The following is a 25,581-nucleotide window of genomic DNA, read 5'->3' as shown; positions in this document are numbered from 1 at the left end:
TGGCTCAGTCGGCTGAGCGTCTGACGTCAGCTCAGGACATGATCTTGCGGTCTGTGAGTTTGAGCCCCGCATCAGGCTCTGTGCCAACCGTTTGGTGCCTGGAGCCTGCTTCGGATTCTGTGTCTCTCTCTCTCTCTCTCTTCCCCTCCCCCGCTTGTGCTCTGTCTCTCTCTGTCTCAAAAATGAATAAGCGTTAAACAAATTTTGTTTTAAGAAAGAGCCACAGAAATTGTATCCCTGATGACTCTGGAGTTCTGAAAACAGGGAGCCAAGATCCAGACCCCATGCAAGCAGTGATCCTGGGAAGCCTGGTCCGTCCCTTAGACTTGAGTCCTCTGGTTCCCAGACAGCTGTGTCCTACTGGGACTCATTCATTACCTCCTCTTGCCATGCTTCCAGGCTCACTGGGGATACCAGCTTGGGATGCTTTTTTTTTTTTTAATTTATTTTTGAGAGAGAGAGAGAGAGAGAGAGAGAGCAAGGGAGGGGCAGAGAGAGGTGGGGACAGAGGATCTGAAGCAGGCTCTGTGCAGACTGCAGAGAGCCTGACTCAGTACTCAAACTCATGAACTGTGAAATCATGACCTGAGCCGAAGTCAGACACTTAACTGACTGAGTCACCCAGGCGCCCCCAGCTTAGGATGCTTTTAACCGAAAGTATCAGGAAACACAATTCAAATAAGCCAAAAGCAGTAAAAGAGATTGGTTGGATCATGTAACTGATAAAGGCCAGGCGTGGAGCATGGTTCAAACATGGCTCATGCTCACTTTCTTTGAGATGCTCTTGGCACACCTACCTTTCTTCAGGCTGGTACCCTGCACCGAGCCCAGGCCTCACAGCTATAAATGAGGTCCAAGCAAAGGAGGTTACACCAGGCTGTTCTGATTGGTGTTTTAGCCCTTTTCAATTCATGGGGCCCTTGGCTACAGACATCTTGGTTGACTCCCACCGTTAGCTCCTCACATCCGCTGTTTATTACTGTTTCATTCTTAGAAGAGTGTCTGTATTTCCTCATCTCCAAGTTCTTAGGCAGAACGAGCGTATGGCCGTGGCTCCCAGGCATGGCCAGTGCAGGTTACCTCCTCTCCCGTGGCTGAGCCGTTGCCTGTCCACTGACAACCCCAAGCCTACAGCTCCAGGGTGGACTTTCCTGCAGACTCTTCACAGACTCTTCTGGTTCTGGGCACCCACTGCACAGCTCTGTACACACTGAGCGAGCATCTAGATGGGAAACCCTCCTGTGCTCTCAGGCCGGTGTCCTCTAACTCAGTGAGTGGTGCCTCGATTTACTCAGTCACTCAAGTTTGAAACGTCACCACCATCGCTGCCTCCTCCTTCTTCTTCCCTGGTGCATCCAAGGGATCCAACCTGATGTTGGGATCCAACCTTAGTTGAGACCCTTCTTCTCTTTTTCCTGGAGTGTGAAGGGAGTTTTCCTGACTAGTCCCCTCTGCTTCTGGTCTCATGCCTTTCAAGTCCATCCTTCCTACGATCCCTAGAGCAGCCTTTCTGTAATACAAACATTCACTTGTTGGCTTCAAAGAGGAGCCTTCACTGGTTCTCCATTATTGCTTGACAACAAGATCCAAATTCCTTAGCCTGGCATTCGAAGCTCTTCGTGTCTGGCTCTGATCCTTGGCTCTACCAACATCTTCTACCATGATTTCCCTCACACTCTACCTTCCAGTCATACCCAATTGTTTGTTCTTCTCCCTCTTCCTTGAAACCCTACCTCATGGGTCACCTCCTCAGGGCACCATCCCTCACCCTTCTGCCCACAGCCAGCAGCTCCGTCTTGCACTCCCCGCCACCACACGCTCATCATGCCTTCCATGCACTCATCAGTGCATTTGCCATCGTGTGTATATATGTCTGTCTCCTTCACTGGACGATGAAGGCCTTTCATTCATGCCCTCAGCCTTTATGGAGCGTTCGGCACGTGTCAGACCCTGTGCTGGGAGTTGGGGACAGAGAGATAAACGATAGCAGCTAACATACCTATACGACTTGCTGCAGACCAGGCTCTCCTCAAAGCACTTGGCGCACATTAACTGAGAGAGCAGTAATCTGTTGGGAGCCATGGAGAGAATGTGAGCTGTGTTGGCCATGCATGGGGGCAGCAGTGAGGTGCCCGTCCCCTCCCCAGGAACATGGAAATAAGAGAAATGCAGACATTTTTGTAAGAGTTAATCCACAAACACAGTTATTATTGCAGCTTTGGTTGGTGGAGAGGCAGGGCTTGGCTCCCGATTTTTCAGGCCCAGAGCTCACGATTTTTCAGGCCCAGAGCTCACGTCCTTTCTGCCACGCCTGTTTCGCTTCACCTCCTCACGGTGTCCTCATTTGTCAAGTGGTGAATATACCTTCCTTTTCTACTTCATCTGATTTGTGAGAAAGATCCAATATGATGGTGGTAGAATTTTGCAAACTCTAAAGCTCTATTACAAATGTGAGTTCTCACTGCATCTATACGTGTGTCTCAGGGACTGTACTGAGCATCCATTGCACCTAAAATAAGGCACCTCTTAAAGCTGTCGTCTTCTAGCATCTCTGGGTTGCACAAGAAAACACTGTTGCCCTGATGGGGTCACGGATCTCTGGTCGCTTCTGGATCCTCCTTGGCGCCTGACAACAGGTTGTTTCTAAGTAAGTGACCCATTTGCCTTCGTTGGAAGTTTTAATCCACTGTTTACTCTTCCCTCATTACCGTATGCGCCTCCAAACTCTTCTGTCTCTCCTTCGGTCTACACAATCCCAAACCCCCCACTTCCAGGTTCTCGCCATGAGAGTGGGAAACCCTGCCAGAACTGAGAGCTGGTGCAGGTTGCCCAGAAGGTCCTGTCCTGGAGTGGCGTTCTCACAGTGTCCACTTATAGTCAGCCTCAGGGTAGAAACCCCTCTGGGCTCAGAGGCAGGACTCTGCCTTCCCCGGTTAGCAGAGCCAGCAGCAGACAGGCCCCTCGGGAAAGGCATCCACTGCGCTGACAGCCGCTCAGTGTTCAGGCCACTTGCTCCCCAGGGATGTCCTAGAGCACCCCCAGCAGCCTCACTCCGGAAATGTGCTGACTTTGGGCAGGAGAGAGGGGCTGGTCTCTTGGGGTTGTGGTGATGGCCTCAGAAGCATCTGAGTGTGAGTGTGGAGGGGGTCTCTGGGCATCTTTTATAAACACAGACTCAGCCTGATGTGATGGGGCGCAGTTGGCTAAAAGGCAATGGAGAGCTTACCGAAGGCCCTGTCTGTGTGCAGGGAAGGCTGGGGCGCCTGTCCTGTCCCGGGCATTGGAGGGACCTGGGGCATTCCCTTCAGATGTGGGTTCAAGAGAGCCTTGGACCTTGCAGGCTTATGCTGGTTCTGTAAGGGGATTATTAAGGGACTCCTCCCATCTTCTGTCTCCTATCTTCTGCCTTTTTTTTTTTAACTTTTATTTTTTTTTACCAATTGCTGTGACACCAGTGCTGAGCATGTCAAAGATAACAAAGAGCCCAAGGTCAAGGTGCTGCTTCTAAGAGAAATGATTCTAAATTGCAGATCTAATTATGTCATTTGCTCCCCATCTGCATGCTGTCCCTCTCCCCTACTCACTTAAGACTATCCAGATATGCTTAGGACAATGTCCAGAGTCCTTAAAGCGCCTATAATCCACTACCCAGGCTCCCCTCCCACCAACGAGCCTCCCCCTTCCTTTCTGCTCCAGCTACACTGATCTTTCTGAGGCATAAGATTTGGCTCCTCTCTCTGTCCGCAGCAACTTGTCTCCCCTTCCTCCTTGTAAAGTCCTCAGGTTAGACATGACTTCCTCTAGGACTCCCTCCTGCCTTGGGCTTTAGACTTTCCTCCTCTGTGCCCCTCAACACCTCAATTTGCATGCCTCCGAGAAAACAGATCAGATGTTTTATAGTCGCAAATACTATTTTCTCTTCCCATGGAAACAGTTCTTTTTTTTTTTTTTAAAGATTTAAAAAAAATATTTATTTATTGGGCGAGCACAAGTGGGGGAGGGGCAGAGAGAGGGAGACAGAGGATCTGAAGCGGGCTCTGCATTGACTTGCTGACAGCAGCAAGCCCGACACGGGGCCCGAACTCACAAACCACGAGATCATGATCTGAGCTGAAGTTGCTGCTTAACCGACTGTACCACCTGGGCGCCCCACGTGAAAACAGTTCTAGTAGGACAAGGACTGCTGTGACCCCTAACACTTGTTAGGTCCTTAGTGAATGAATGAATGAACGAATGAATGAGTGGCAACCTGTCCAGTCTGGAGCTATCTGGGTTTTTGAGAGACACAAACAGTGATGTCTACTGACATCTGTCCTTCCCCTGGGGTCGTTCCTACATTTCACATCCCTTGCTTCTGCCAGTGGCCTCAGACCTCTCCTCATGCACAGAACCACCGTGCGGCTGCAGGGGGCCCCCGGCCTCATCAGGGGTTCCTCGAAGCTCTGAAACTGAGTGTTTTTGTCTGGCCTCTCAGTATCTGTGAGAGCAGGGCACCCCTGGGGAAGGCATTGCCTCTAGGCTTCAGAATAATGGCTTGTAGAGACTCCTCAGGGCAGGCTTATCACAGAACAACTCACTGGATTCCCCCCCACCCCTTATTTGATATTTTTCTGCTTCCTACAGTTGGTGAAACCTTTTGAATTCTAGCTGCCAGCTCTTGCGGTGGAGTGGCCCGGGGCCTCCCCAGGGTTGCCCTGCTGGCCGGGTTTTGAGCAGGGAGGATGACTCTGGGCTGCTTCTGCAGCTCACAGGCCTGGATGAGAAGGGGTGGGTCACCCACTCCCCTGAGCACGGCTGGAAGATAAAACTCTGTTGATGCTCTGGTGAAGGCTAAGGTGATAAAATTTCAAAGCCAGCCCAAGAGGGAGGTAGGGAAGGTAGTCATAGGATGACAGCTATTTAAAGCAATTGATCCCTGGAATCCACAGTGCTGGCCTTGCCCCTGGACTTGTTCTTGAGGGTATCACACTGGCTCTGTTTTGGCCCCAGGTCCCTTCAGGCAGTGGGATTACCGTGTGCTTGGTTTTGAACTAAACCGTCTAGTGTTTGAGCTTGATGTCTGCTGGAAAAAATACCGCACTCAGGTTTCTCTCTCTCTCTCTCTCTCTCTCTCTCTTGTTTTTTTCAAATCCATTATGGATTTTATTGTGGCATGATGTGATTTGAATGCACACGAACCAGTGCCTTTGAATGAAAAATATAAGCTATAGTAGTGAAGGCTGTTGATTTGCACTCTGTCTCTGTCCTTTCGGTTTGGGGTGCACACTGTATGTATATATATATATTTTTAATCAAGCATGATTAAGTATTTATTTTTGGTTGGGAACCATCTGCCACCTCTAACAGGGAAGGCATAGAAACCCACAGAAAGTTCTTTCTCATCATACTCACTTTCTGGCTGGTAATGGGATGTGATGGGTAAATAACAACATTTGCAGGCTTTTGTGGGGCTTTGCTAAGAATACTGCAGTATTCTGTGTGCCTTCGTGAAACGATCAGAAGGTTACTTACTGGTGAGGAAGTAGGAGCTGGATTAAGGAGTTGAGAATTCTGCTCTGATTCCTTCAGAGGGGAGGGGAGAACTCAGGGGTGGACGTAAGCCTAGCCTTTCGAGGGTCCTTTCAGGGCAGGAGAACAGGACGAGTGGGCTTGGGGTGAGAGGAGAAGCTGAGATGTCCCTGAGCAGGACAGTGAGGCCGAATGGGGGTCTTGCAAGAGAGACGGTGGTTTCTGGGCTGAACAACTTCAACTCTGTGGTTCGAATGTAGAGACCTTCAAGATCAAACTGTCTGCCTTTGCCCCCTTCATACCGAGGAGAAAACGGGACTGGAGAGGGGAAGTGAGAAGAGGAAGTCATGCAGCTATGTAGTGAAGGGCAACAGGAAGCTGACCGAATCTCTGCCTGGTTGTGAGAGGGGTGGATGAGGGGTGGTTTCAAGGAAGCCTCAAAGAGTAGCATGGGTTTGGGGGAGAACGGCCAGGCAGGCGGAGGGGAGTAAAGCTTTCAGGATGAGGAAGTGTGCTGCTTCCTGTCAATATCCGAGCTTCTTAAGTTCTGAGGTTCTCTAGAAACGATAAAGACGCCTTTCTGCTGGTGGTAACGTGGAAAGTTAAGGAACTTTGCAGGGAAGAATAAAATGACTTCTCAAGATGGGCTCAAAGGGATACATTTAGAGCTAGGTTTATACAGATGACAGAAGGGGCATCTCTTATTTTCATAATGTATGTCAGGAGGCTTAGGCGGTCGAATGGTGCCCCCCTCCCACCAAATACATCCATGTCCTAATCCCTGGAACCTGTGAGTTTGACCTTAGTTGGAAAAATGGCCTTTGCGGGTATAATTAAGTTGCCTCTGCTTTTCCACTGGTCTTTTTCTCTCCAAGAAGTGCTCAGAGAGCTCCGAGTGTGGGAAGGTAAGTACCTGTTGATGGCTCCTCCAGGCCCCAGATCCCTTTTCAAAATGAATGTAAAAAGACTAATAAATTTAACTTTAAGGTTTGATTTTAACATGCCAAAATTTTGATTCTGACAGGGAGTGACTCACTGAATTCTTCAAAGTGTTTGAGCCGTTTTCCATATTCAGTGGGTCCAGATGCTGGATGGCTGTTTCAGTAAAACGAGCTGACATCCTAAGAGCAAAGGCCCATGGGTCCCTACCTTCCTTGTCGAAGCCCCCTTACAACGACCGCTGGGAAATGCAGTGATTTTGCAAAATGGAGCTTATTCAACATGCTGAGAAAGGGGATTATCATGTTGGCAGCATCTCAGTAGTAGCTGAAAAGGGGGAAGTTCCTGAGCTCTTGTGATAGGGTGGTTTTAGGGGAGAAGTTAGTAAGTGAGGTCTGGACAAGGATTGGTCAGAATTTGCAAACAGGTGAATGGTCAGTGGTCTTGTCTCTAGAACCTGAGTTCATATGGAATTACTGTTAAATCATTTTCATCATGGAGCCCATGGGTGTGTAGGAGCTGGTGTTACATTATTTTGATCTTAGGTTGTATAGCAAAGCGTGGTTTCATACAATTGATCTCTTTTGCAAATTCTAGTACAGTTTTGCTATTCCTGGATTCAGTTTTATTTTTGCCCTCTGAAGACAGGAGAATATGATTTCTTAAGAGCTGCTACTTCTTTGATTCAGTCCAGGAGGAGATCCCTGATGGAGGCTAGAAGGGATACATGTTCCCAATAGAAGCTTCCCATTTTCTGCCTCCTCAGGCTCTACCTGAGATCGTCTGAATCTTCTTGCTGAATTAGGGACCTCCAAGGACCTGGCTCCCACCACTCACCAGCCACTGCCATCACTCCTCTCTTCCAGGGCCACCACCCACCCTCTGTCACCATCACCCATCACCCCCCCCCCCACTCCCCTCCCACCTACATCACCATCTCGCCATCACAACCAGAGCCACTTTTTAAGCAAACACCGGATGCCAGGACCTGGGCTGCGTGGGGTTGGTAACCATCATTCTGTACAATCACCACTGCAGCTTTTATTATGGATTAGTGGTTCTTGAGCAGAAAGATATTGATGGATCCCAGCCTAGAAGTACTGAGACAGAAGCTCTTGGATGAGAGCTCAGGAATCTGTATTTTAAAAATATTCCATAGATGATTTTGGTGCATACACAGCATTCAAAAACCACAGTTGTAAACAATATTTTCCCTGGGCCAATGGACAGGGGATGAAGAAATGATTTCCCCTGTGATCCCAGGAATTGCTATATCTGAGATGAGTTTGGGAAGTAGTCTTACAGGTCAAGGAAAAAGAATGGCTTCTGTTTATCTGTTTATTCTGTTTAGATAAACACCTATTGTTTATCTCATTTTATGGAGGAGGAAACTCAAGTCCAGAAAGGTTAAGTAAATTGCCTAAGCTCACACAGCTCACAAGGGCTGAGCTAGGATTCAGAGGCCGATCTGCCTGATGCCAGGTGCTGGGCTCTTTCCTGAACACTTTCCAGGTGTCTTCAGGAAGCTTCTCTCAGCCTGGCCTAGGCACTCATCTTACAGACAAGCCCCTCATGTTCCCGCTTCTCCACCAGTGGAAACATAGCTTCCCAACCCAAAACGACCTCTCTGCTGCCCTACCCTTTATGAACAAAGCATCTCACCATCGACACTTCCTTCCTCTTCTGCGGCCCCTTGCAATACTCTGTCCTTCTCCCTGGAACCCAGGTTTGAGACTTTAATATTTTGTCTCCTTGTTTACCTCTCTCCAGCTATCACTTCCTGTCTATCTTTCTTCCAACATATTTCTTGCCTGTCTTTCTTTAATTCCACTGCTACTGTACTTGTCCTCATGCTGTCTGAAACCTTGTACATCTCTGAAAGTGGCCTTGGTGACACCTCTAGTTTCTTTTCCATGCCATCTACTGTAAGATCATAGAAAATATACATGTTGATCTCTGCCTCTGGTTCCTGACATAGAGCCCCCCAAACCATGTGAATTCCTACGTGATAAGAGAAATAGGAACATCTTTTGCTCTAATGAGGTGGCTCTGGGAGGCTGCTGGATGACTCCTGATCCTAAAATGCATCCAGCCCAAACTGCTCATCCCAGGCCCTCGTGAAGGGGGCTCAACTGAGTCTGCACATTTATTAAAAAATCACAAATGATAACAAACCTGTTTTTGTTTTAAAATTACTGTGCAAACAGGGGCGCCTGGGCGGCTCAGTTGGTTAAGCGTCTGACTTCGGCTCGGGTCATGATCCAGTGGTTCGTGAGTTTGAGCCCCGCATCAGGCTCTGTGCTGGCAGCTTGGAGCCTGGAGCCTGCTTCAGATTCTGTGACTCCCTCTCTCTCTGACCTTCCCCCACTCGTGCTCTCTCTCTCCCCCTCTCAAAACTAAGTAAACATTTAAAAAATTTTTTTAATTATTGTACAAACAGCTACACAATTTTGACATCCACTTAATTTTACTCTTACTGAAACATTAACAGATTGCCTTCAACATAATGTCAGTGTTGATAAAAATCAAGTGAATTTGGACACAAACACTTGCTCTAATTTCATATAACATGAACATTTCTAGTATTTATTTAGTTTCCTTTCTTAGAAATAAATTTCTTTCTACATAATTATGATTTTTGTAATGTTCAATATCCAACTCTCAAAAGTATCCTTTTATATGCACTTTCTGCAATTTCAAAAATGGTTGCTTTTTACTTTATATTCCACTTGAGATAAGATTTCTAACTTAGCACAATCATCTCCAGTTAAGTATATAAAATAGGCCCATTAATTCTAGCAACAAATGTATAATCAGCTTTTAGGAAAAAAAGAATCTTTGGCTGTTTCAGGAAGAATATTACAACCCTCCCCCCAACCCTCGCAAATAATAACTTGTGTTACATTGACAATTCTGTAAATTTAGATGTGATTTTCATCTCCACTATAATTCAGAACTTTAATTTGCCAGTAGTGACACTAGTTTATACACACAGTACAACTTTAAATATTATTTTCTGGCAAAAGGCCATTCTGTGTGTTAGAGTAACCCTGACTAATATATAAGCAATTACTTTTACTTACTCTTGTCTCAGACGTTCGGAAAATCTCGCCTTTTTGGCTTCTTGGGCTGGATCCCAGATGGCGTGATAGGTTAGTAGCACTCTCTAGCCACCATAAGTAACGCTAGCCATTATATCAACCCTCAAATATCAGTGGCCCATCAACATAAAATTTTATGCTGATGGGGTTGGGTTATGCTGTCGGATGTCTCCTTCCAAGCGGTGACTCAGGGGCCCAGCCAGGCTCCTTCTCTTTTGTGGTTCTGCCAGGCTCTCCGATGGAATTTGGTGTGGGATTTGCTGGGGGCCTGGAAGTGGCACACATCACTTTCTCCCGCACCCTATTGACCAGAACTCCATCACTTGGCCAGTCTATGACAAGGGGCCTGGGAAGTGGTGAGGCACACACAGATTTGGGTGAGGTCCACCAGCTTCTAAAATGGGGCTGCCACACACTATCAACAGTAGCTAAAGTATGGAAAGAACCCAAGTGTCCATCAACTGATGATAAAGAAGATGTGGTACATATATACAGTGGAATATTACTCAGCAATTAAAAAGAAAGAAACCTTGCCATTCTCTTATCGGAGAAAGACAAATATCACATGATTTCACTCATATGTGGAACTTAAGATACAAAACAGATGAGCATAGGGGAAGGGAAGCAAAAATAAGATGAAAACAGGGAGACAAACCATAAGAGACTGTTAAATACAGAGGCTGCTGGAGGGGTTATGGGTTGGGCTAAATGGGTGATGGGCATTAAGGAGGACACTTGTTGGGTTAAGCACTGGGTGTTATATTTAAGTGATGAATCACTAAATTCTATTCCTGAAATCATTATCACACTATATGTTAACTAACTTGGATTTAAATTTTTAAAAATGTGAACAAAATAAAAATGGGGCTGCTACATTCACCCTCATAGAATCTGGATGCCTTGGGAACTAGGGTGGGAAGGTTTCACTTTCTGAGTCTTCATTAGAATATAGAACTCCCTGGAGATTCAAATAGGAGTCAGGAACCCTGAATTGCCTCTCTTGGTCTGCAGCCCATGGTCCCAGATGAGGTCTACCTATAGGTTTTTGCAAACTTAAAAACATTTTAATTACCTAACGCAAAACTCATGAACAGGAAGAATGGGAAGAACCGTAGAGCAAACATTTATGCTAAGAGGCTTGGATCAATTAATAAATTTACATTTAGTTGTTTACAGTTGACTGAATCAGTTATGTCATTTTGAACTCTTCAGGTTTAAACGCACTGAAGCTGTTCTCCAACTTCAGTGTGCGTAAGACTTACCTGTGTACCTTGTCCAAGTGTGGATCCCAATTTAGTCAGGTTGAGATCCTGTGTTTTTAGCAAGCTTCTAGGTCGTGCCCATGGTGCTGGTCTGAGGGGAACCCTGAGCAGTGAGGCACCGAAGTAGCACATAAAACAGGGCATTATCCCGACTCACTTTTGTGTCATGTTCAATATTAGTCTGTATGTGTGTGCTAACAGATACAACATAACCTAACATATAAAAATAAGTGCTCTGGAGTTAGTAAGACATGGGTGCGAATCCTGCCACTGTCATCTGTTGGCTTTGTGAACTTGAGTGAATGATTGAAGGCTCCAAGTCTTTGATTCCTCCTCTATGAAGAGCCGTGAACAATACCTGCAACCAGTGATGCGAGGTTTAAAGGGAAGTCTTGGGTGAGTCTCTGGCACAGAGCTGGCAGTGAAAGAGAGGAGGTTATTACTCTCCCCTCCCTTTTGGTATCAGCGAAGGAATCATGTGGCTGGCTTGCAGAAGAATTTCTGGTCCTGGCCCTAGATTAAAAAATAAAAACCCATTACGTTGCCGAGCCCGGTGTGGCCTGGTCCTTTCAGACTTAGGCAACTGACTCGACTTCTCCCATCACCAGAACCCAGGATTCTGTCTTGAGTTCTGGGACTGATTTCAGTTGAAGCATCCAGAACCTTTGTGCTTTGTCTCTTTCAGTCTGGGAGTCACATTTATCTTTCATGCACTGTATTTGACTGACCTCTGTGTCTCTGGGCACAGTCACTGGAGTCCCCAGTCTCTGGGACCACATGAAATAAGCTTACTGCTTTGTTTGCCAGATTCCACATGCTAACCCTGTGGGTTTATAATCTACTTGTCCAACTTTTTAAAAAGTCATTTTAAAATTTTTATTTATTTCATTTTTTATTAAAATGAAATTTTTTTTTTTTAATTTTTTTTTTTCAACGTTTTTTTTTTTTTTTTTTTTTTTTTTATTTATTTTTGGGACAGAGAGAGACAAAGCATGAACGGGAGAGGGGCAGAGAGAGAGGGAGACACAGAATCGGAAACAGGCTCCAGGCTCCGAGCCATCAGCCCAGAGCCTGACGCGGGGCTCGAACTCACGGACCGCGAGATCGTGACCTGGCTGAAGTCGGAGGCTTAACCGACTGCGCCACCCAGGCGCCCCAAAATGAAATTTTTATTAAAATTATTTTTTTAGTGTTTATTTTTGAGACAGAGACAGAGTGTGAGCAGGGGAGGGGCAGAGAGAGGGAGACACAGAATCTGAAGCAGGCTCCAGGCTCTTAGCTGTCAGCACAGAGCCTGACCTGGGGCTCCAGCCCACGAACCACAACACCATGACCTGAGTTGAAGTCGGACACTTAACCAATTGAGCTGTCCAGGTGCCCCTATTTAATTTTTTTTTAGTTTACTTATTTATTTTTAGAGAGAGCATGAGCAGGAGAAGGGTAGAGAGAGGGGGGAGAGAGAGAATCCCAAGTAGGCTCCACTCTGTCAGCATAGAAGCCAATGCAGAGCTCGTTCTCATGAACTGTGAGATCGTGACCTGAGCTGAAATCAAGAGTTGGACACTTAACTAACTGAGCCACCCAGGTGCCCCTGTGATTTTCCACTTTTAATAATGAATACTATTACATATAACGCATTCCATTTACATTTACTATGGGAAATTTCAAACACGTACAAAAGTGCAAGAGTATAACAAGTAGCCACGTCCTCATCATCCTGCTTTACCAACAATTTACTTACAGCCCATCTCATTTCATACCATCCCCACTCTTATCTCTCCATCCCTACGTTGTTTCCAGGCAAATCCTAGAGATCCTACCATGTTATTCATAAATATTCTGTTTGCATCTTTAAATGATGAGCGACCTATAAAAATAACTGTAATACCATTACCTAAATTATGAATAATTCCTTAATATGACCAGGTATCCAGTTAGTGTTCAAATCAATCCTATTGTATCCTAATTTATTTATTTATTTTTATGGTTCTTTCAAATCAAGATCCAAATAAGGTCCATACCTCACAACTAGTTGATGTTTTTAAATCTCTCTTCATTGCTAGCTGTCTTCTTCCTGTTTTTCCCTTCTTTGCAATTTATCTGTTGTACTAACAGGGTGATTTGTTTGTGGAATTAGTTTCCTATTTTCAAGATTTTGCTCATTGTGTGCTCATGGTATCATTTACCTCATCTCTTCCACCTGTATCTACTGAATTTAGTAGCTAAATATAAAGTATCAGATTATAGGGGCGCCTGGGTGGCTCAGTCGGTTGGGCGTCCGACTTCGGCTCTGGTCACGATCTCGCGGTATGTGATTTCGAGCCCCGCGTCGGGCTCTGTGCTGACTGCTCAGAGCCTGGAGCCTGTTTCGGATTCTGTGTCTCCCTCTCTGTCTGACCCTCCCCCGTTCATGCTCTGTCTCTCTCTGTCTCAAAAATAAATAAACGTTAAAAAAAAAATAAAGTATCAGATTATATATATGTGTATACACACACACACACACACACACACACACACACACACACACATCACACACACATTTTAAAGTAGGTTCCACACCCACTGTGGGGCTTGAACTCATGACCCTGAGATCAAGAGTCCCATGATCTACTGACTGAGCCAGCCATGTGCCCCCAGTGTTGATATTTTAAGAAAAAAATCCATCCTAGGCAATGTTGTATACTTTTATCGAGAGGCATATAACATTGGTTAGCTGTTGTCTTGTATTGTTAGTGCTTATTGTATTGGTGGGTATTGCTTCAATCTGTCCTACAAAAATAGAAGCATAATTCAAGCCATATAAGTAATTTAAAATTTTCTAGTAGTTATATTTAGAAAAAGTAAAAAGAAACAGGTAATATTAATCTTAATAATATATTATATTTAGTCTAATATGTTTCAAATATTATCATTTCAACATGAAATCAATAGAAACATTACTAATGGATTATTTTACATTCTTTTTTTTAAATGAAGTCTTTGAAATTCAGTGTGGGTCTTACACTTAAAGCACATCTCAATTCGAACTTGCCACATTTCAAGTGCTCGGTAGCCACATGTGGCTACTGGCTACCCTACTGGACAGAACTACTATGGGCTGGATCCGTTCTCCACTGGAGGATGCATATTCATGATATTCTAATTCTAGCATGCTGCCTTCATTTTTTAGCTGCCAGACAGCTGAAAAAGAAAGTTACTCTCATCAATTATTTGCTTTTCTTGAGATAGTTCACAAAAAAAGGGGCAAGATAGATCTTGATTTTTTTGTTGTTATTATTTGCCAGTCTTCAGGTAATGGTTCCCTAGAATTCTCCAAAGATAACCGTCCAGTGAAGTTTTTAAAAAAAATGTAACATTATAAACTCATGGATTTAAACATATTTGATGTGTTTAAATAATTGTATTTATTCTTTTTTTAAATTTTTTTTTTCAACATATTTTATTTATTTTTGGGACAGAGAGAGACAGAGCATGAACGGGGGAGGGGCAGAGAGAGAGGGAGACACAGAATCGGAAACAGGCTCCAGGCTCCGAGCCATCAGCCCAGAGCCTGACGCGGGGCTCGAACTCACGGACCGCGAGATCGTGACCTGGCTGAAGTCGGACGCTTAACCGACTGCGCCACCCAGGCGCCCCTGTATTTATTCTTAATGATGCTCAAAGTGTTCCCTCTTTCGCCCATAGGAGCCTCTTCAAGTTGGCTCCTGCATATCCTAGACATGGCCCTGGTTGTCTTTGATAGGTCTCTGGTAAGATAAGATCTTCTAAGCTCCTATTGCAAATTTCCTGTCTAAGACCTAGAATCAGCCATTTCTCCTTAGAGCCCTGGTTCATTTTAGGGGGAAATGACTATAAAGGTCATAGTCTAGTGCTAGGATTTGCTCATTGCTCTAGGTTTAGCCATTGCTTTTGGTCTTTTCAATGGTCAAAGCTAGAAAATACATATAAAAACAACATATCATTAGTTAATACTGATACTTCCAGTGCAAATTCAGGACTGCAGGGGTTTTAATCTTTTTAAGACTTCGTTGTTTTTTTTTGTTTTTTTTTTTTTTTTAGAGCAGTTTTAGGTTCACAGCAAAATTGAGGGCAAGGTGTAGAGATTTCCCATATACCACTTACCCACACATGCATAGCCTCCCCCGTTATCAATATTCCTGACCAGAGAGTCACTTTGTTATAGTTGATTAACCTACAGTGATATATCAAAATTGGTGTTGTACCTTCTGTGGATTTGGACAAATGTATAATGACATATATCCATTATTATAGTATCATATGGAGCATTTTCACTGCCCTGAAAAGTCTTCTGTACTCTGTCCCCATCCCAACTTCTGGGTACCAGTGTTTGTTTTTTTTTTTTTAACCATATGCATAGTTTTGTCTTTTCCAGAACGTCATATAGTTGGAATCACACAGTATGTAACCTTGAGAATGGAGACTCCATCTGATTTTTGAACTTCTTTTCTAGACTTCTTTCCTTTCCCTACACTGTTGCCAGTTTCTGGACTAAGAAACAAGAGCCAGCTTTCTGGTATACAGCTAATGTCTCTGTTTATTCCTGCTACTCTAATTTTACTGTGAGGATCCTGGCTTTGGAAGCATCTTGCTTTGGCTCCTGGCCATGATCTGCTGAGGTCACCTGAGAGGCCAGTGCTGTCATCACGGCCACCAGTCTGTAAGGGTCTATCCTGGGGCTCGTCCAAGCCCCAGCTCCAGGAGGCAAACTGCAGATGGTTCTTCTATTTTTAGATCCTGGGATGTTGCCCATGAATGAGCCAGTGACCTGGAAGAGCCAATTCTCCCTCCAGTCTATGTTTCTGACTCCCTCATTTCCCTTATTGTTTTACTAGAATTTCCTTCTGTCTGTGGGACTGGGATGAAATGACCCAGAGTTAACTGAGCTGCACCTTAGTGTGGGGACACACACCTTAAAACCCCAGGCACCTGCCAAGACTGTTCCTACCAAGACTGGTTTTAAGTCTAACAGATCACACTTCTTGTTACATCAGGGATCCACAATTTTTGATCATGTTTTCCTTTGAGCACACACTCCAGTTTTTGCTTATGTATTTATTCATAAGTTCTCTACCTGTACATTTGCACTAATGTATATGTTATAAAGCCTATGGGAAATTTATAGGCTGAGAAAGTAGTGAAGAATGAGAAGGTCTCGTATTCTTTTCTCATACTTCATAGATCTTCTGGAATATCCCATGGTGGAAATCACAGCTGCATGGAGAAAGTCACTACATAGTGGAATGAGGAAATGTTCTAGGGAGACTTTGTTTTGAGCTGTAATGCCAGCTATTGTTGGCATTATGAGGAATAATGGAAACATTTTTGCTGGCCAAAGTATTTTCTCTTCCCCAATAGATAGCAATATCTTAAAACCCTCTATTAGAGAAGTGATAACCTTTGGGTTAAGCATTGCTTTCTCTCTGAAGGCTCTTAAAACACAAATCCTCACGACAGAAGTTGGCAGAAGGAGCATTTTACATCTCCAGGTCTTTGGGTTGGTGCCTAAATCCTTGTTTTCCTCAGAGTCCTGGATGCCAGACATTGTGCCTGGCACATAGGAAGAGCTCAAGAAGTATTTGTTGTGTGAGTGAATGAGTGAGGAAAGGGCACAGCAAGGAAAGACCAAAAAGGGCAAGAAGGAAAAAGGGTACTGAGAGATAGAGCACAGTTGAGTTTCCTCCTCTTCCTAATTTTCCTCCGGCTGGAGCCGTCATCCAGCACAGAGTGGTTCCTCTCAGTACAGGGCTTCTCTTTCCCCAAGATTCTGTTTATCAGGGTGGCAGGGGAGCCTGGGTCCCTTCAGGTTTGAGAATGGACCCTCCACCATACAGACATCTGGAAAGAGGTCCCTCCTGCCTTTCCAATAAGTTTAGCAAAGTCTCTGTTCCATTTCTTACCACTTCAGTCTGTTCTGAGAGCATCTGTCTGTCTACAGACTCAGCAGGTATCTGTGGAACCAAAGAAGGATCTGCCCACTTTGGTATCTCGAGAACATTTCTTTTGGGTAAAAGAAGGAGACTTCTTTCTCCAGAGAAGAGATGCATGGTGAAATGGCTTCTACTTATCTAGTTAGCCTTTTGTTTGTTTCTTTTTTAACTCCTTCCCCCCAAACCAGAAGAGGCTTTTGACAGATTGGATTAAGATGATAGAGGGGAGCCTGGGTGGCTCAGTTGGTTAAGCATCCGACTTCAACTCAGGTCATGAGCTCATGGTCCGTGAGTTTGAGCCCCGGGTTGGACTCTGTGCTGACAGCTCTGAAGCAGGAGCCTGCTCCAGATTCTGTGTCTCCTTCTCTTTCTGCCCCTCCCTGCTCATGCTCATGCTCTGACTCTCTCTCTCAAAAATAAACATTATAAAAAATTAAAAAATGACAGACTGAGCCAGAGTATCTTTTCCCTTTGTTCTCTAGAGTTTCGGTGCACACCTAGATTCAAAGGTGCATGTGATGTGTAAGTACAGGTATATATGAGTGCGTCTCCAGAAACAGCACAATTTTTTTTTTTAATTTTTTTTTCAACGTTTTTTATTTATTTTGGGGACAGAGAGAGACAGAGCATGAACGGGGGAGGGGCAGAGAGAGAGGGAGACACAGAATCAGAAACAGGCTCCAGGCTCCGAGCCATCAGCCCAGAGCCCGACGCGGGGCTCGAACTCACGGACCGCGAGATCGTGACCTGGCTGAAGTCGGACGCTCAACCGACTGCGCCACCCAGGCGCCCCAAACAGCACAATTTTTGAACTTCGATAAATTTATAGATTTACTTGGCAAAAATGGACATATTTGCCATATCGAACTTCCACATTCAGGAAAATGGTATGGTCTTCTTTAACATCTTCCAGCCATGTTGTACACTTATCCTCATGTAGACCAGCTGAATTTTTATTTGTCTAATCCTAGGGATTTTATATTTTCTTTTACTGTTGTGTATTGGTTATTTTTTCTGCTGTATTTTTTATGGTAGTAAAAGATACATAATGTAAAATTTACCATTTTAACAATTTTTAAGTGTACAATTCGGTGGTGTGAAGTCCATTTGTAAGGCTGTGTAATCATCGCCACTGTCCATTTCCAGAAACTTTTCATCATCCCAAACAGGCACTGTGTACCCCTTAAACAGTAATTCCCCAACCCCTCCTCCCCCTCACCCCTGGTAACCTCTAGTCTACTTTCTCTCTCTCTCTGTTTGCCTATTTCAGGAACCTCCTATGAGTGGAATCGTACAGTATTTGTCATTTTGTGACTGACTTATTTCATTTAAGCATAATGCCTTCAGGATTCATCCATGCTGTAGAATGTTTCAGGATTTCCTTCCATTTTATGACTGAGCAATATTCCATTGTATGTATGTATCATATTGATTTAATTGTTTGTGATATATGTTTGGGTTGTTTCTACCTTTTTTTTTTTTAAAGCTTATTTATTTATTTTGAGATAGAAAGAGAACATAAGCAGGGGAGGGGCAGAGGGAGAGGGAGAGAGGGAGAATCCTAAGCAGGCTCTGCACTGTCAGTAAAGATCCCAATGCAGGGCTCGAACCCATGAACTGTGAGATCATGACTTGAGCCAAAATCAAGAGTCAGACACTCGACCGACTGAACTACCCAGGAACATGTGATTGTTTCTACCTCTTGACTGTTGTGAATAATTCTGCAGTAAACATGGGTATACAAGTATCTGTTCGCTCAGTTCTTTTGGATAAATACCTAGAAGTGGAATGGTTGGATCAGATGGTAATACTATATTTTACTTTTTGAAGAAGTGCCAAAATGTTTTCCACAGTGGCTGCACCATTTTACATTTCCAACAGCAATGCATCAGGGCTCCAGTTCTCCACATTCCTGCCCACACACCTTGTTTTCTGGTGTTTTTATGATAGACATCCTAGTAGGTGACAAGTGACATCTCTTTGTAGTTTTGTTTGCTCTCCCCTAATGACCAGTGGTTTGGAGTACTGTATTTTTAAGTTGATTTTTGCTAGTTGACATCCTTATTTTTCCAAATAAATTGTAGAAGTATTTGTCAAGTTCCTCCAAAAATTCAGCTTACATTCTAATTGGATTGCATTGATTTTATAGATTAATTTGGGGGAAAAAAGAGCTCTCCATTTAGTTGTCTTCTTTATATCTTTTTTTTTTTTTTTTAAATTTTTTTTCAACATTTTTTATTTTATTTTTGGGACAGAGAGAGACAGAGCATGAACGGGGGAGGGGCAGAGAGAGAGGGAGACACAGAATCGGAAACAGGCTCCAGGCTCCGAGCCATCAGCCCAGAGCCTGATGCGGGGCTCGAACCCACGGACCGCGAGATCGTGACCTGGCTGAAGTCGGACGCTTAACCGACTGCGCCACCCAGGCGCCCCTCTTCTTTATATCTTTTAAACAAGCTTTACACACTAATAGTATTTTAAATTTATGCCTTTAGAAGAATGTGCATTCTTTATTAGCTTATTTCCTGATTATGTTATCGATTTTGTCACTGTTGTGAATCATGTCTTTTTTTGTTTCTATTTCTAGATAGTTATTATAGATCTGCAGAAATGCTTCTGATCTTTGGAGACTGTTTTTGTATCCAGCCTCCTTGCTGAATTTTACAGTTTGGCATTCCTCATAGATGAGCATATAATTTGCAAATGATAGCAGTTTCATCACTTCCCATTGGGTTCTTACAACTTCTTTTTTTTTTAATTAAAAAAATTTTTCATGTTTATTTATTTTTGAGAGAGGGAGAGAGGCAGAGAGGGAGGGAGACACAGAATCCGAATCAGGCTCCAGTCTTTGAGCTGTTAGCAAAGAGCCTGATGCAGCTCTCGAACTCACAAACTGTGAGATCATGACCTGAGCCAAAGTCAGACACTTAACCGACTGAGTCACTCAGGCACCCCTGAATTCTTACAACTTCTTGTTGTTGTGCTGTTGTTATTAGTATGACAAGTCTTGGCCAGGATACCCAGAAATGGTGATAATGAACACCATGTCTAATCTAATCTTCTCTATTCAGTATGATATGTGCTGTATATTTGGGGCATAAGTCCTTTATTAAGTTAAGGGAATTCCCTTTTATTTATGCTGAGGGTTTCTATCATAAGTATATGTGGAATTCTAATAAAATTAAAAATTTTGAAATCATTTAGTGTTTTTCCTTTAGTCTAGGATATGGATCATATCCAGTGATTTCTGGTGTCAAATGATCTTTACATTACTGGGATAAACCTAATTTAATGATGACTTATTACTTTTTTATATTTTGTTGACTTTGGTTGGCTTATATTTTATTTAAGATCTGGGGGATCTGTAAGTGAAAAAGAGCCATTCTCTTTATTTCTTCCTTTTTTATTAGGGTTTGGAATTAATCTAATACTAGTCTAATAGAACGAGCTGGGTAGCTTTTTCTTTTTCTCTACTTTCTAAAGCAAATTGTTCCAGATATTTTTTGAGCTCTCATCTGTAAAACCAACTGCCTGAGGCCATGTTTCCCCCTTGTGATAGGGGTATGTGTCCCTTTTTTGTTGTTATTAATCATTTCAGTTTCTTTTCTTTTTTTTTTTTTTTAATGTTTATTCAGTTTTGAAAGACAGAGAGCAAGCAGGGGTGGGGCAGAGAGAGAGAGGGAGACACACAATCCGAAGCAGGCCCCAGGCTCTGAGCTGTCAGCACAGAGCCTGACGTGGGGCTTGAACTCACAAGCTGTGAGATCATGACCTGAGCCGAAGACACCTAACTGACTGAGCCACCCAGGCGCCCCAATCATTTCAATTTCTTTATTGGTTGCCAATTTGTTCAAATTTCCTAATTTTTCTTGGGTCAGTTTTATATTTTATACTTTTTCTATAAATTTTAAATATTTTAATGTTTTAAATATATTTTATCTTTGCTTTTATTGTACTAGTGAATAGCTATCCGGAATGCTCTATTATATGATTATTTTGATCTCTTTGGTGTCTATAAGTATTTTCCCTTTTTTGATTCTGAATTTTGTATATCTGCATCTTTTTTCACGTTTATCGGTTCTTGATGGAGGTTAGTACATCTTAGCAATCTTTCCAAAAGTCCAGATTCTGGCTTGGTTTTTACTTACTTTGTAGTTGCTGCTGCTTTGGTCCAGTTGTTTATTGAATTCTGCCCTTACTTTTTCTCTTTCTTCTTCTTCTTTTTTTTATATTTGTTCTATTGTTCATTCCCTAAATTCTTGAGTTAAAACCTTAGCTCCTTAGAGCACTGGGTGTCATATGTAAGTGATTAATAACTAAATTTTACTCCTGAAACCAATACTACACCATATGTTAATTAATCTTGGAAGGAAAAAAGCCTACAACCTTAGCTCATTTTTAATTGTTATTTTTTTCTGATAAATACGTTCAGAGCCATAAATTTTATTCTTCAGGCTGTTCTAGCTGTCTCTTAAATTCTGTCATGTACTTTTCCCATTATCATTCATTTCCAAGTATTTTATAATTTCCTCTATATTTTCTTATTAACCCAAGGGTTATTGAGTATCATGCCATTTACTCTCCAGATGTAAAGGCCTTAAAGGTATTAAAGTGATAGCTTATCACTTTAATCCATTGTGCTCAGGTAATAATGTGTATAATGTTGATTTTTGGTACCTGTGTTGAGTCTCTCTGATCTGCTAAATGGTAAATTGTTTAAATGTTCAGTGTGTGCTCAAAAAAATGTGTTTTTCCCACTTGTTAGTCAGTTTTTTTAAGTTATTCTCCCTTCCCATATAATTATTATTTCAAGTGTGTGAATCATGTCATTTGAATATCCTCTGTCATCCCTTATTATTTGTCTGCTCATTTTCTTAGTTTCTTAGATGGTTGTACAAAAGTTTCTAATATAGGGGTGCCCGGGTGACTCAGTAGGTTGAGCACCCGACTTTGGCTCAGGTCATGATCTCACAGTTTGTGAGTTCGAGCTGTGCACTGGGCTGGACACTGTCAGCATGGAGCCTGCTTGGGATCCTCTGTAGCTCTCTCTGCCCCTCCCCCACTGACAATCTCTGTCTTTCTCAAAAATAAATAAACATTTTTTAAAAGTTTCTGAAATAATTTCTATATGTTTCTCTCTGTAGTTACGCTATTGCATCTTATATCTTGAAGCTGTTCTTTAAAGGCATGTATGTTCAAAATTGTTACAGCTTTCTGATTTTGTTTTCCTTAAAAAACATCCCTCATTATGATTTATTTTTGCTTTGAATTCAGTTTTATTTGACACTCAATTCACTCTCCTGTTTTATTTGGCTCAAAATTACTGCATATCCCCTTTCCATCCTTTTATTTGTGGCTTTCCTGTCACCTTGTATTTTATGAATATTCCTTTGAGAAAACATTGCCGATTATTATTTTTCGAAAGAGAAAAACCTTCCAGTCTGTGAATCTCTGTCTTCTGACTGGTGAGTTTCATCCATTACAAATTGTATTCGTTTCTTAAGGTTGCCATTTACAAAGTACCACAAACTGGGTTTTTAAAACAACAGAAATCCGGGTGCGAGGGTGGCTCAGTCAGTTAAGCCTGAACTCTTGGTTTTGGCTCAGGTCATGATCTTCTGGTTTCCTGAGTTCAAGCCCCGCACCGGGCTCTGCTCTGAGACTGTGGAGACTGGGATTCTCTGATTCCCTCTCTCTCTCTGCCCCTCCCCAACTCACACTCTCACTGTCTCTCTCAAAATAAATAAATAAACTTAAAAAAAAAAAAAACACTTGTAAAAAGAAATGTACTGTTTTGTGGTTCTGGTGGCCAGAGGCCTGGAATCAAGGTGTCAGGAGAGCCATGCTCCCTCTGAAAACTGCAGGAGAATCCTTTTCCATCTCTTCCTAGGCATTTCTTGGCTTGCTGCTGGATAATTCCAGTCTCTGCCTTTGTTGTCACATGGACTTCTCCCTGCCTCTCTGTCTTCTTGTGGCCATCTTTTTCTTAGGACACCAGTTATATTGAGTTAGGGTCCCACCCTGCTCCAGTAAGACCTCATCTTAATTTGGCTGATTACGTCTGAGACAACCCTATTTCCAAATAAGTTTACATTCTGAGGTACTGGGGTTTAAAAGTCCAATGTGTCTTTTTTGTGGGGACACAATTCAATCCAGAACACAAATTATGTAGTTGATTTTATATTAGTGTTTATTTCACTCCTCTTATTTCTAATTTATACTTACTGTATTTTACTTTTCTTTGCTTTTTTTCCCTTTCATGTCTTTCATCAGATACAGTTTTCTTCTGCCTGTTCGAAAACTTGACTTCTATTTTTACTCATTTTGATGGTTATATTAAGCTTATTAAAAATCATATATGTGTTTATTTTTTTCTCATAGGTTCTCTATCAGTGTTTATATGTTTCTCTATAACAAAATAAGTATATGCTCACTTTGCACTTGGCTCCCTTTGCAAAGAACTATTGTTCATCCACTGCTCATTTGTTGTGTTAGTGTTGCCCAGAGTTTATTTCCGGGTGGTTATGAATACTTTTGATATTCTCTCTTTCTCTCTCAGTCTCACTCTTTTTCTCTCTCCATCTCTTTATTTTTAGCTCTAGCTCTCCTTCTCCCTCTACTTTTCAATACAGAATTAACTTTTTTAAGTTATTTATTGATTCTCATTTCATTTTTATCTCATAGTAGTGTCATGGATTCATTTCTTTTCCAATTAGAACACATTCGCTAAGAGAGAATTTTGTTTGAAAGAGACTTTCATGTATTAGCTTATTTGGGCCTTTTATGCCCGAGATTATTTTTATGGCATATTTAAATCTTTGTTTTTGTTCAAGGTAGATCCTTGGTTTGAAGTTCATTAACACTTTGAAAAGAATATATGTCTGTCTTTTGGCCTGTGTTGTAACTATTGAACAGAAATTGGATGTTTATCAGATTCTCATTCCTTCATGAAGGACCATCTCCTTTTCTTTGGCAGCCTTTAGAGTTTTGCCTTTGTCTCCATGTTTTTAAATGTTCTTGTAATGTGTCTAGGCGTGAGTTTTCTCATGTCTTTCTGATTAGACACCCCATGAGCCCATGTAGCTTTTCCTCTTTTTTTTAATCTTGGAAAATGCTTAGCTATTTTTTTTCTTTGACACATTCCTTTTTAAAATTTCTTTCTTTCTTTTCTTCAAGACTTCCTAGTATACAGGTGATAACACCTACATTTTATTAGCTTATTTTTCTATTTATTAGCTTCTAATTCTATATATTTCTTTTTTTAAAATTATTTTCAATGTTTATTCTTTTTTTTTTTTTTAATTTTTTTTTTCAACGTTTTTTATTTTATTTTTGGGACAGAGAGAGACAGAGCATGAACGGGGGAGGGGCAGAGAGAGAGGGAGACACAGAATCGGAAACAGGCTCCAGGCTCCGAGCCATCAGCCCTGAGCCTGACGCGGGGCTCGAACTCACGGACCGCGAGATCGTGACCTGGCTGAAGTCGGACGCTTAACCCAGGCGCCCCTTAATGTTTATTCTTGACAGAGAGAGAACCAGAGCATGAGCAGGGGAGAGGCAGAGAGAGAGAGGGAGACACAGAATCCAAAGCAGGCTCCAGGCTCCAAGCTGTCAGCACAGAGCCCAACGCGGGGCTTGAACCCATGGACCGCGAGATCATGACCTGAGCCGAAGTCGGCTTAACCGAATCAGCCACCCAGGCGCCCCTCTGTTATATTTTTCTTATTCCCGGTGTCATTCTGGAGAAGACATCAACCTGATCACCTTGCTCACTTGTCTATGTTCCAGTGGAATCCATTTTTATTATTTACATCATCTATTGAATGCTTTGTTTCAGTGATTAAATTTTTTGTATCTGGTGTTTCTATTTGATTCTTTTTAATAACTGCTTTGTTTTGCTTCATCTTACCATTGCCTCCTCTTATTTATTATACCTATTTTGCATTATTGATCAGTTTGTGCCATTGGTTCTTATTTATCCTGTATTGATTGTGCAGTTTGTTGTCTTTCTTTTTACAGTGATGCTTCTCAGGTGGCTGGTGGATTTTGCCTGTGAGTTCATTTTCCCCTGGGATGTCAGAATCTTGGCTTGAACTGTGACAGGAGAGGAGACCAAGACCCACACCTCACTGTGAGCTGCTCCATTCTGAGTGAAGAAGGGAGCCGGACAACGTAGAGGTGCACACAGCCTGGGCTTGCTCTCCCCACATTTGCCTCTAGACATAGCAATCCTGCCTGAGTTTCTAGCTGGCCTGTCCTATGGTTTTGGGACTTGAGACTACAACATCACCTCTTAGCTGAATTTCCACCCTGCCAGTTTTTGGCTGCTCCACAGAGTTTGGACTCACCCGTCCCCATAATTGCTCGAGCCAATTTACAAAAAATAAATCAATCTCTCTCTCTCTCTCTCTCTCTCTCTCTTTCTCTATTTCATTGTATAAAATATAATATTATACATGTATATATTTGGTTCTGTTTCCCCGGAGAACCCTGACTGATACTGTGATCTTATTTGGAAATAGAGTTTTGCAGATGTAACCAAGTTAAGACAAAGTCATTAATGTGCGCCCTAATCCAATATGCTTGGTGTCCTTATAAAAAGAGGAAACTGCCACAGCCTGTGAAGACAGAGACACACAGAGAGATGTCACACACAGTGACGGTGGAAGCAGAGAGTAGAGATATGGGGCTGCTGGCCAAGGACACCAAGGTGGCCATTCACCAACAGAAGCTGGAAGAGGCAAGGAAGGCTTCCACCCAGAGTCTCAGAGGGAGCTTGGCCCTGCTGACACCTTCATTTTGGACTTCTGTCTTCCAGAACTG

General features: G+C 42.8%; 1 protein-coding gene across 6 annotated transcripts in view; it reads left to right on the top strand.

Moving 5' to 3' along the window:
* TMPRSS5 (transmembrane serine protease 5) overlaps positions 1 to 25,160 on the top strand; it is a 94,998-nt gene extending 69,838 nt beyond the window's left edge. For 4 of the 6 annotated variants that reach the window (XR_009249462.1, XM_058686765.1, XM_058686757.1 and 1 more), the window contains one exon: positions 24,778 to 25,160. Coding sequence is in view for 4 of the 6 variants with exons in the window: in XM_058686757.1 (XP_058542740.1) it covers positions 24,778 to 24,851 (74 nt within the window). In the remaining 2 variants the exon portion in view is untranslated. Of the gene's footprint in view, positions 1 to 18,028; positions 18,175 to 24,285; positions 24,618 to 24,777 lie in introns of those variants that run through there. The other 2 variants (XR_009249463.1, XM_058686759.1) reach the window with 2 other exon arrangements.
* Positions 25,161 to 25,581: the final 421 nt, after the last annotated feature.

This window comes from Neofelis nebulosa, chromosome 10 (genome assembly GCF_028018385.1).
Source record: "Neofelis nebulosa isolate mNeoNeb1 chromosome 10, mNeoNeb1.pri, whole genome shotgun sequence".
NCBI classification, from domain to species: domain Eukaryota; kingdom Metazoa; phylum Chordata; class Mammalia; order Carnivora; family Felidae; genus Neofelis; species Neofelis nebulosa.
This window is presented reverse-complemented; position numbering and strand designations above follow the sequence as displayed.